This window comes from Cygnus atratus, chromosome 1, assembly GCF_013377495.2.
Source record: "Cygnus atratus isolate AKBS03 ecotype Queensland, Australia chromosome 1, CAtr_DNAZoo_HiC_assembly, whole genome shotgun sequence".
Classification (NCBI taxonomy): domain Eukaryota; kingdom Metazoa; phylum Chordata; class Aves; order Anseriformes; family Anatidae; genus Cygnus; species Cygnus atratus.
Window position 1 is genome coordinate 74,883,719 of NC_066362.1, and position 12,680 is coordinate 74,896,398.

General features: G+C 38.9%; 1 protein-coding gene across 11 annotated transcripts in view; it reads left to right on the forward strand.

Annotated features, from left to right (window-relative positions):
* The window catches only part of SCUBE1 (signal peptide, CUB domain and EGF like domain containing 1), a 213,891-nt gene that overhangs the window by 118,829 nt on the left and 82,382 nt on the right, over positions 1–12,680 (forward strand). For 4 of the 11 annotated variants that reach the window (XM_035540960.1, XM_035540954.2, XM_035540955.1 and 1 more), the window contains exon 7: positions 2,476–2,565. The exons of the other annotated variants lie outside the window; for them this stretch is intronic. In XM_035540960.1, coding sequence (XP_035396853.1) covers positions 2,476–2,565 — 90 coding nt within the window. The remainder of the gene's footprint in view (positions 1–2,475; positions 2,566–12,680) is intronic. 11 annotated transcript variants of the gene reach the window in all.

Consider the following 12,680-nt stretch of genomic DNA (forward strand, 5'->3'; position numbering starts at 1 on the left):
TTATTGTGGAAAATGAAACATCGTGATGTGCTTTCTTCCCTGATGTATTTTTTATGATTCTAAAAATTACAGCACTTGTAGCGAATATGCTTTCACTAAGATTACCAGTAGGAAAGCCATTCAAGAGACAAAGCATCTTGGGAGATGTTATGCAAACATTTATGATTATAAAATATGTTATTTGCTTAACACCGTTTCTTTCCATCCCCTGCATTTTTTTAAATAAAAAGGGATATTTTTGCACAATGTAAGTTAGAATTCAAAGATTCTTACAGGCTAGAGCCTAAAATCCATAATGGCTTTCATTAGTATTGTGGTCTTGTTGAGTTTTTTGTTTGTTTAATTTCAAGTTCTTATGAATTCCTAGTAATTTCCTGAGGTTAAAAAAAAATGGACACGTTTATCATCTTTTGTCTCCTTTGTCATTACTGCAAGACAAAGCACTTGATCTAAAATCCATGGAAATCTGTCAGTTATCTTTAGTGGTCTCTTGATCAGATCCATGGCATAAAACTCAGAGGCTGCACAGGACTTCATTTGCTTCTGATGGATTTGATTGCACAAATTGTGTGGTAGGATAAGAGTTGTATGGGCAGAGGCAGAGCTGAACAAGGTTCAGCACTGGTCTTTGCCTTGCTGTATTGTACACAAGCTGTGTCTCAGCTTACGGGATCTCTCAGCTAGTACTTTTTGATTAACGGAGGACTCAGTCTTACAGTTCCTCTGTTTAAATAACCCTCCCTGAAGCCTGTGGCAGTTCCAAATGCAGAGAATTTGCAAGAGTGAGGGCCTTGAGAGCATATTATATTGAATGGATTATTGATCTTCTGTTTCTTAGCATTCACTAATATCCTCAGATCAATGTTTTATATTATCCAGCATGTAAAAATGATTTTAAAAGCTGTATACACTGCACCTGTTTTTTACTTTTTTTTCCATTTTTGTAATGTAATACATATAACTTCATGTTACATTCCTTGGTCTTGTGATGTAAGTCACATATTACTGCCTGTGCTGATTTTCTTCCCACTAAATAGTTCTTTCTCTTAGAATACTTCTTTATTATTTTTTTTTTACATTTTTATTCCTGCTTTCTGGTGATGGTTCCTGATTGCCTGTCTTGTCTGATAACTGACGTTCATTAATTATTTACAGAGCAAAATAAATAAATAAATAAAAAAGAAACTCAAACAAAAGCCTCCATTGCAGCCTGATCCCATCTAGAACTTGTTAAAACCAAAACAAAACAACTCTTGTTACTACCCAACTATGTAGTGTTGCCACAAACAAAACCTGCCAGCCTCCTCCTCCTCCTCACTTCAGTGATTCCAATGTTTGCTGTCTTCAGTGGTGTGTAGATTCCAGGCATCACTGCAAGAATGCAAACTTCTGCAATGCCATATAAATACTTTCTGACCCTTTGTCTAACATATTTTGTCTTTGTTTGCTTAACTTATCCTTTTATTTTATTTTTTATGTTTGCTGCATGTGAAAGTCCCCACTTGCATTTTGGTTTTTGTTTTGCTAATAAAGCAATTCCTTTTCTGTATAAATCATTTTATTTACCAAGCTGCTGCTTCTCCATTGCTCTCCTGTATGAGAAATCTTTATTTTTATTTCACTTACTGATCATCTCTTCCCACACTTGTGACTGTTTCTGTGTATTTCTAATAAAGCATAACCAAACTAAGTCCTCATTATGATGTCTGAAACTCTTACATACAGGATATCAGAGACTACCTTGTACAATGACCTTTGCTGACATCATCTTGCTTACTGCATGCTTATAAAATTACTAAACCCTGTTCTTGCAACATCCTTTCTAGCACTGAATGTTTAGCTAGTAGTGTTTCATAGACAAGCAGGCAACCAGCACTGCCCAAATTGATCTTTTTTGTGTTTGTTTGGTTTGTTGTTTGTTTATTTTTGTTGTTGTTTTTGTTCAATTTGCATGCTGTTGTTTGGTTCCTCTTCATGATGTGTCAATGTGTACAAGACTATGGTGCATCCATGCCCATCCATCACCGGACTCTTCTTGCTTTCTCTGTCTGTCTTGGTCTTCCACCTGCCAATTTCAGATCATGATGCCACCACTAGCCTGAATCACTTTAAAGTTTGTCTTTAATAGGTTGTTTAACTAGCATCCTTGAATTTTAATTTCCATCATTAACACCTCTCTGGGGCACTCATGTTAGCTGTCTTGTTCTCCAGTAGTCATTAACCTTCATGTATCTGGTTAATTACTTTGTAGTTGACCATTCTTCCTCCTCCCCCTCTTTCATCCTCCTTTCCCAAAACTCCCTTTAATTTTTTCCTGGGGTCTTTAAGGGAATTAACTCTCTAACGGGGATTTAGTGCTTTCATGCCTTGCTTCTTGGCTTTGGCTGTGCCATGCCAAGAAACTGTCTTAGGCAGCGGAAAATTGGGCTTGTGATTAACCAACTGCTCCATGTTTGTCCCCTACTTGTGTTTTAGAGAAGGATGAGGCTGCAATTGAGAGTTCTGAGTACAATGCCACGTCAGTAGCTGATGTGGACAAGCGGGTGAAACGGCGGCTACTTATGGGTAACACTTTTCTTCCACTTCCTTTGTTGTGCTCTCACTTTTGTCTGTATGTGCGTGTGGGGGGAGGTTCTCTTTTGGTCTCATTTGGTCCTTTTGGTTTTGGTTTGGTTTGTGTTTTTTTTTTTAGCTGACTTTATCTGAGTTGAAAGGTCACCGATTTTGCTAAGTTCTCATCTGTTGTACAACTTCATTTCTCGTTTTTAAACTTTTTTTTCCTAATGCTGAAGCATTAATGTTCAATTTCTTCTGCATAGAAAGAAGCTTTTGCCATTAACCTTACTTACCTTATGCAAGCTACTTCTTACATGTGAATTGTGTGTGTTTGTGTGTATGTGTTGCTCTAAGATTCCTAAAAAATCTCATGCTGCAGACTTGCCTTTTGACTTAAAAGTGGATGATGATGATGATATAAAACAATGTTCTATTACGTATGTGGCGTTAAATGAACAACTGAATTTGCCTACTTTTGATAAAAATGTAAATATTATGACTGGAAATTGATTTATTTCCTTCGTGTAGCTATGTTTGTAATCGCTGAAAGATTTTTTCCCTAGTGACTAGTGAGCTTCCTTATGTTCTTCTTTCAAGACTAAAGCATGGCTTGTTTCTCTGTATTGTTGGAGCCTGAGAGTGGAAGAGATGAGGAAGTGCATTGGACAATGAAGATAATTCTTTAGTTCCTCAGTTAACCCATTGCTTACCTTTGTACTGCTCTTCTTATGTTACTTTTATGGCCATTAGTGAGAACAACCTTTTGATAACTTGACAGGGTAGTGGCTGGATCTCTACCAGATTCTTTTCATGTGACAAAGGGCACAGGGTAGCATAGACTGCTGAATGATGCCAGCAGTTTGGAGGCTTCCAAGTGGTTTATTACTCTGTATTTTCCATTCTGATGCCCTACACACCCCATACAATATTTCTATTAGTTTTTAAGCATAGCAAGCATTGATGAGATATACCCAATGAACCATTTACAAGGTAGGGGTTCTTCACTCACAGAAGAGATTCTGGCATGATGAGATTCTGCTCTGTTCCCTTCTGGTTGTTGTTTCCTTTCCTAAAAGCAGTAAGCCCATCACACACTCTGCCCTGATAGCCCTTGGCAGGCTCAGCTCTGGCTGTAAACATCTTCACCTACCTAGAAGAACCACCTTTGGAAGACCAGAAGTCTCAGTTTGAGTTAATTGTTGGGCTAATAGTTGCAATAGGTGACAACACTTGCACAATTTTCATACCACTTCATATCATGTCACCCATGCTAAACCATCCACTTAATCGTAGGACAGCAGACAGACCCTATGTTAGAAATCACAGGGTGTTGTTAAGTCTGAAATTGTATTAGATGATAATATTGAAGTAAAATATTTTCCCTCTTGTGAACACCTGTGCATATGTTCCTTTATTTTTAGAATATCTATGCTTGTTAATTTGCAATTCGTTCACAGATCTAGCAAGCGACCCATATAAATTTGTTGTTTAATGATGCCCTGTTTACACTGATTTAAGCTGACAAAAGCTATGAGGCAGCCCATCTTGCTTTCTAAAGGTGATAGTAACACTTCTAGTTGTAATTCCAGTGAGATCCATCATCTCACAGGAAGTCAGTAAAAAATCATGGAAAGGACCTATATACTATTGGAAAATCCAGTACTCAAGGTCTATCTACAAAGTGAGATTACCCAGCACTAACAGTATGTAAAATGTGGTTTAGAGGGACTGAGCAGCATAGTGTACTGCTTTGCTACTTTGCCCTCTGATAGAAGCAATTATCCAACCTGAGAGTAAGTTCACAATGCTTACAAGAGTTCAGGCACAGAATTAAAAAGATATTATGAACAACAAGCTTCTTAGTTACACTAGGCCTGCAAGTTCCAAGACAAACATAGACTCTAGAAGTAGGTTTAGGGAGATGGTTAAAAAATCAGTTTGCAAAACACATTGTATAACTCTTCAGTACCTCCTGTATCAGCAGGTATTGGCCAAGAGCTGACAGTTTCTGGACAGCCCCTGTTTGAACAACTGATTCCTTAGAAGAACATTAACTATGGTTGTACAGAAATTTAATTAGGAACTGAGACCTGAGTGGGTAGCTTACTATTTAGGGACTTATCTGATTGTTTATTTCTACTCTATGTTATGATACTCATAAAATCCATAACTGTTTTTTTTATAGAGTTTTATTACATTTTAAAAGTGTAGTGCATTTCCATAAAATTCCATATTTCTTCATGTGCTTTCTAAACAGTTGTTTTAGAAAGCACTAGAAAGTTCCTCAGAAAACCTTACCAGCTCTTGTAAATGGACTGCAATTTTTGACCCTGCTGCAGGCAGTCTTGGAAAAGTAGGAAAAGTTGATGACTATGTAATTTCAGTAATCTGATGAAAGATGCCTTCTATTGCAAGCCCTGAGATGATCTCTACTAGTCCTCTGTCATTTGCTGTATTATTAAAATGACTGTGATCTTCGTAACACTTAATATCAGCACAGGCTAAGAATAGTCTTGAGTTAGATAACTTTGGGAGAACGGGACTGCTGTCAGATATGAGTGCCAGTGCCACTAATTTCCTACAGGAAGAGTGGCTGCTTCAGTATCTCAGACTGACTCTTAGAAGGGCCTGTGTCCTAGTCATGGTGTGGTTCTGTGACCTGCAGCTAAATCTTAAATAGAGAAAACTAGATATATACACCCCCTTCCTTCCTGCCTGATGTATTTTTTTTTTAGGTCTTGTGAGGCAGACAAGAAACTGGCCTTCTCAGATGATCTGCAAGAGACTTTCCTTTAGAGCCATCCAGTGATTCTTAGAAATTTTTATCCAATTACTTTCATAACATTGAGAAATACTGCGGGCTTCCGTCTTTTCTTTTACTTCCCCTGTTCTTAGCAAACCACTTGGGTTTAGAGTAAAGAGTGCTCTCATTAAAGAGATGTCACTGAATGAATTTTCTCCTGTCAGTGAAATGTTGTGCCATATTGCTCTTCATACAGCTTATTTACATTTCCTTCACTTCCACTTCAGTTGCCATTTTAGAGGGAAAAGGAGTGCACCTTTAATTGTATTCCAGATGGACTTCTGCTGTCTGCCAGAATTATGGACACTGAGCCACTGTTTGGTCTTAAGTCTCAAGAAGTCCTCATATCCTAATTAAAGGTAATACTTTGCTCTTTGGGGAGTCTACATCAACTCTTAGAAGCAAGAAATTTTATGTTTGTTTGTTTGATTGTTTTAATTATCTTTAAAAATACAGTCACTTGCTGCATTGTCATCATCACAGACCTTACTAGACAGTATAAATCCTCAAGTTGCTTTAGCAACACCACCATGGTATGATCCAACTTCTGTCCAGCAGGGTATTTCTAATATCTTATCATCTTATTTTCCCGTATGGTCAGAACTTTTGAAGAGGTGGGCCTGACCCATTTCTCACCATGTTTCACTTCCCTGCCTGCACTCTCTGCTACTCAAGCGGATCAGGTTGATTTGGGCTTGAACCCATGTAACTTCAGAACCACTGCAAAGGCTCTCTGCATTTCTCTCCTTCACCTTCTGTATACCTTTTCCATTCTTTCCAGAGGTCACTGTTGTAAGATCCCACTTTGGCAATAAAATGCTCTTCCTCTGATTCTAGAAGGTATAAGGTTGGTTTCTTATCTCAAGAAGACAGTTATACAAAGTTCCTTTTATTATATCAAAGAACAAGGGGCACTGATTGCATTGATCCTGCCTTGAACTTAAAGAAGTGCAGTAATTTCCCTTGCATGTTTAAGGCCAGAATAATCGTACAAATGGTAGTAATACCATCACTACAAACACCTTCATAACACCCAAACTGGGCACTGAAATTCACTCTTTGACAAGATGTGCTCATCTCATCGTAAGTCAGGGCTTCTAAAGGTTTTGCCATTGGGCACTGGCTTCTTGGATCATCAGTAAGGCTATTGGCAGCCTGCCTCAGATACAGGAATGTAATTCTCTTTCCTTCCCTTGAAGATGATTCTATGATTCTTGATTCTATGATTCTAAGCTGGTTCCCGAGGCCCTTACAAACCATTTTACTGTCAACTGAAGTGCTTGTATAAGCAGTGAAGTACATTGGCAATGTCCTGGACTTTGTTTTTGCTGAACTTTACCTCTGCCTAGATTGCTTCTGCAATGTAGGAAGCACTTTAAGTGATTTGGTAATACACACCAACAAGGACCAGCTTTTTCAGGCTGTACATTACATGTACCTGTATTACATTCCATCCCTGATTTCCTGAGCGTGACTTACAGGCAGGTCTTTGGTCAGGTTGCCCAAGTCCACATCCAACCTGGCCTTGAACGCTTCCAGGGATGGGGCATCCACAGCTTCTCTGGGCAACCTGTATTTATTACTTCAAGTACGTCAGTCAGGGAGATATAAATTTATAGCTGATCCTTCTTAGGTTAGGTTTACCCATTTGAACCCTAAAGTGGTACCCGGCTTTATATCTTGAGTTTATTTTTTCCTAAACCACAATTATCTAAGAATAAAGCTACCCTATTTACCCTGGGCACCAAGCATGATTTGACTTTGTTTTGTTTAGGAGCAGGTGCCTGAGGAGCACTCTTCCCTCACCTGATTGCCTCCATGGCAGAACAGTACCTAGTTATACTTATTTCCACCCCAGATTATCACTGTAGGTATCAGATGTATACACACTGTAGGTGTCAGGCCATGTTGTTAATGAGCAGGGGTAGAACCATCAGATGTGAGCTGAACATCCTCCAGGAGTTCAAGGTACCTCATTGATTTTGTGCCTGACCATAACAGAAAGGCCATCTGAAGCACCATCTCTGTTTCTGCAGTTTTCCTTCAGAGGCTTCTAGGTACTATGCAGCTCTTAGCAGAGCGGTCCTCTACATTCCTCATTTCTGATGAAACAAGATTCTCCTTCAGGAAGCTTACATAAGTCAGGGACTCAAGAAGGCAGATACCCAGAGGGCAGATACCTAGTGTGTAAATATCATATTGATAATCATGTGAGGAGAAATGAAGGTCAGTTACTTGAGACATGTTGCCATATGCACATTCATATGGTAAGCCACCCTTCTCCTCTTCTTTCTCTTAGTCCAACTGGAAATTCTTGGGATTCCAGAGCTGACAAGAACTGGTGCTATGGCACTATGTTGGTGTTAAGGCTAAAAAATCTCAGGTCTTAACTTGCAAGGATATATGCCTTCTATGACCGTGCACGTGAATAACATACAAACTTTCTACTTTCTCTAGTATGCTGTCTTCTTTTTACTTCTGCTTCTCCCTATGGCACATTGCAATTCTGAGGGTTATAGTCTTATATGCTGAAGAGTATAAGCTTGGTAGAACATTAAGGAGTGTAGTGGTTTAACCCGTCCGGCAGCTAAGCACCACACAGCCGTTCTCTCACTCTCCCCCCTCCCTCTCTGGGATGGGGGAGAGAATCAGGAAAATGAAGCCTGTGGGTTGAGATAGAGACAGTTTATTAGGACAGAGAGGAAAAGAAAATAATAATAATAATGATAATAGTACTACTAATAATAATGTATACAAAACAAGTGATGCACAACGCAATTGCTCACCACCCACTGACCAATGCCCAGCCTATCCCCAAGCAGCCAGCCTCCCCCCCCGGCCAGCCACCCCTATATATATATATTGTTCAGCATGACATCAGATGGTATGGAATACCCCTTTGGCCAGTTTGGGTCGGCTGTCCTGGGTCTGTCCCCTCCCAGCTCCTGCTGCACCCCCAGCCTGCCCACTGGCGGGACAGAGCAAGAAGCTGACAAGTCATTGGCTTAATGTAAACACTGCTCTGCAACAATTAAAACATCAGTGTGTTATCAACATTATTCTCATCCTAAATCCAAAACACAGCACCCTACTAGCTACTAGGAGGAAAATTAACTCTATCCTAGCTGAAACCAGGACAGGAGGCATTATGGCTTAAGCTTTGTAGGAATCATAGAATACCTGTTCTTGCAGACTTTCTAGTCTGTTATGTTTACCTTATCCAAGCTGTTGCCTCCAGTCTGGTGTTTTGTTTGTTAGGAATTCAGGACTTAATCTCTCTGAATCACTATTTTCTTTCCAGCAGAGACATACAGCTCTTCCTTGGCTACAGGGAAATAGAATCAACAAAATTAACTAGGATTACCACAGCCTCATAATTAAAGCGATTTTCTCCTGCCAGGTGTAAAATAACGTCATACCAGTATGGAAACAATCACGGGTCACCTTTTCAGCCAAAGATCTCTACTCTGATGGTTCACTGTGAATAACTTCTACAAAGTCAAATCTCTGTCTTGAATTACTGTATAACACACAATGGTTGTGTAATTCATATAGAAATCCACCATTTTCTGGATTTCAGAACTCTCTAGTAGAGCCAAATTTAGTTCCTTTGCAGCTCAGGAAGGAATATTGTGGAACTGTAGAACTTACTGAAGTCTTGCATTGTTCACCTAAAAAATTTCTTCCGTATGATAGAAGTTTTCTGGCAAAAGCCTTTCCTTTTTCTTGAAAGAAAATTTTGTGGGAAGACTATGGTTTTCAAATTGCTTTTGCCTGGAATGGTCTTCAGAAATAGGGAAACAAACTGAACGCAGTAGTCTGTTTTGAACACTTCTTTGGGCTGTGAAAAAAATGATACTGAAGCCCTTTTCATGGTGATTTACCACCCATGTTCAAGGGATACATTGGGCTGTAAATTCAGACTACCTCATTATTAGCTCACGAAGGTGTTCTACTTTTTGGGCTCATATCGATAACCAATATAGCTTGATAAGGGCTTAGGATTCTTCAGCTGCAGTAAACATTAACTGATAGAAAATGGAACCAGGGCTTCTAACATGCCATGTAATAACCTAAATACCATGCCATCAGAATAAAGTGTTTTGAGGTCTGTTTTTTCATTAGAAGTTTTCCAAAAGGCTTAGGTTGTTTTGTTCCAGTGTGAAATAAAAATGCATTCTGTAGTATTGATTTTTGATTCTCTTTCAAAATGGAATGATAGTTTCCAGATGACCCTAGTATTGCTTTTCTGTCTCAAAGAGCAGGGAGATGGACAAGCTAGTGTTTATTTTCAAATGTTCTTCCAAAGCAATTAACTTCTATCATAGTTACAGCCTACCAAGTATCACTTTATGCCAGAAGCACCTTTTCAGCATTTACTTCAGTTCTTAGCTCTGTTGTACTGCCTCCTAGGAGTCTTTCAAATAACTTAAAATACGTCTTTATTTCTCTGAATGGTATTTATCTGATTTTAAAATGCTCACTGTCAGAAATCTGCTGTCAGAAAGCCAAACGTGCTGCTCTGTATACATCCCAACCTTTTTGTTCTTTAATCAACAAAGCATTTAAAATGTGTTCTTAACAAGCATATTGCCAGGGGAGTCTCTAACTCAGTTACTAACAGTGAAACCAAGACCCCACTTTAGCTCTTTCTATCAGTTCTACTTTGCTATATGAAATCACGGAAAATAGGGGAAGGAATCCCTGAGGTTATTCATTCTCTCTCTCCCATGGGCAGATATTTTCATCTTGAGTTATCATCACTTTTATTCATTGAGTTTGTGAATGGTGTGCTATTTCCTGTAAAAATCCCTTTTCTTCATTTCTTTGCTGATGATAAAGTCTCTGACCTTATCCAGAATTCCTACCAATACCTTCCATTTTTTTGCTTTTCCATTTTAAATGAAAGGATTTGTCCAAGGTCAAGAGATAATGCTCCCTAGTGATGTTTGGAGTATTTCAATATTTCTTAAATGCATCTTCCCTATTTAGAAAAAAAACAACAAAGCAAAACTAATAGTGCTATTTATAAGTGACCAGAATGGACTCATCCAGTGTTTGTAAAACACCTGATCCAATCTATCAAGTGACATTCCCTAAATGTGTACTGTTCCCCTGAAGATGAACCTGAAACTGTGAAATGAGGACTGCAGGATTAGTGATTCACTGCAAGATTCACCTAGTCATTTCTTCATACATTCTTTATGTGGCAGTGCAGAATTCTCATCCTATTTTCATGCAAATAAAATTCTACCAGTCATGAAATTGCAAGGAAATGAGGAGACAAGCATAATGGAGTGAAGAATTCCACATCCTGCAAGTTACCCTTTCTGTCTCACGTTTTTCATTCCCTGAATATGAAGCTCTTTCACTTTCTCCTTCTTTCTGTTCACAGCTACTTTTTTCTTTCATTATACTCTTCTGAATGCTCTTTCTCTATCCTTTCAGCATCACAGAGCATAATTTGCATGAGAATAACATCGTTCTGACTTAACTGAAAATTCAATTATTTTAGTTGTGTGTTTAATTTTCTCCTTGTGCTTGTTGTTCTTGGGGTCTTTCCTTCTACCCTGATCTTATGCTGTATACTGCATACACTGCCATTTGCAGTAAAATTCTCTTTATGGATGACAGCAGCAGTCTTGACACGTGTCCTCTGTCTCATTGCCTTGTTACCCATACTGCCTATTGTCTCTTATTTAAAAGCAAGCTCAACTGTATAATCGACAGAACTTTTCCCTCCAAAATTACCTTTCCCAAGTTAAGCTTTAGTGTCTTCCAAGTTTCAGGCTTAAAGAATTATTTTGGTCAGAATTTGAGTGGGATTTTGAGTGTTATTTTATCCAGTTAGATATCTTTGTTAGGCTTGGTCACGCAACTCACCTGCATACACTAGTGATGACACTAGTGGTAAAACTGTTTCCATAAGATTCCACTACATAATATAAATGTTAAGTGGAGGAGTGTACTATGCAAAAATCTAATATATGTGGAATTCACAGAGAGCCGTGGTTGTTAGAGATTGTGCTGTGATATCAACTTGAAGTGAAAAAACGAGATGTCAGCACAGGCTTTTTTGGGTGTGAGAGAAGGTGACACCTTGTAGCTAAAAGTTATGGCACGATTTGATTTCAGGTACTTTTTTTTGTGTGTGTTAAACTGAATGAATTTAGTGTTGTTGAAAGTGAGGGAGCCAGTTCCACTCAGCTGGGCAGGATCTGTCTCTCCTATAGAACTGCTCTAATACCTTACAATCATACTGTTTCCTTTGATAACTGTTTCTTAACCTTAACTTAATAGCAGCTGGCACAGTTGGGTCCTGATGTTAATCCTTAGGAGGGCTCCAGAATGCTAAGAATCCAGATGCAAAGAATCATTACAGATGATGACAATTAATGCATTAAGATTAGGCCTTCTCAACACCTTTTTATGTGTTTTAGGATAGGTAAGCATGTTATCTCTTGGCTCAAACACAGAAGCAGTTTACAACAGCTTTAGCTATGGCACATCTGCTGAGGAACAGAGATTGCCAGTAGGTTAACCCTTTTTGCCACTCCACTTGCCAGGCATCATTACTTCACAGATTAAGATTTCTGCTGACCCAGTGAACTTTAAGCTTCTGCAAGTGAATTCCAAATGAAGGGCAATGAACTGCTAGATTGCTTTGACTTGCACTATGGGCAGTATTATTGTTTGGCCAGTCATAGGAACTAGGTAGGGAAAACATGTCCCTCAGGTCCTCCTTTCAGCCATACTTACCTCTTACCATTTCAGTCTTAACAGTTTACAGAAATTTGGCAAACTTAGAAACAATTCTTTGTTTTGAGGGACTGCTATCTCTTCTTCTCCCTTCTGTCTTAAAGTCAGACATTGCCCAGATTTGTGTCTTTAGGCAGCATTAAGCACCTCAGTGGCCTTTAAATTTGAGAATCAGCACAAACCTGCCTCTCCATGTTTCCAGTAGCAATTATCTTCAAATCAGTTACTAATTACTAATCAGTGAGAAAAAAGGGTACATGCTTGTTGTGGTTTAACCTGTCAGGCAGCTAAGCACCACATAGCCATTCTCTCACTCCTCCACAGTGGGATGAGGGAGACAACTGAAAAAGGTAAAAGTGTGAGAACTTGTGGATTGAGGTAAGGACAGTTTAATAAGAAAGTGAAGAAGAAGAAAAAAAAATTAAAAAAACAAGTGATGCACAACACAATTGCTCACCACCTGCTGACCAGTACCCAGCCAGTCTCTCAGCAACAGTAGCCTCCCCCTAGCCAACTCCCCACAGTTTTGTTGTTCAGCGTGGTGTCGTATGGTATGGAATAT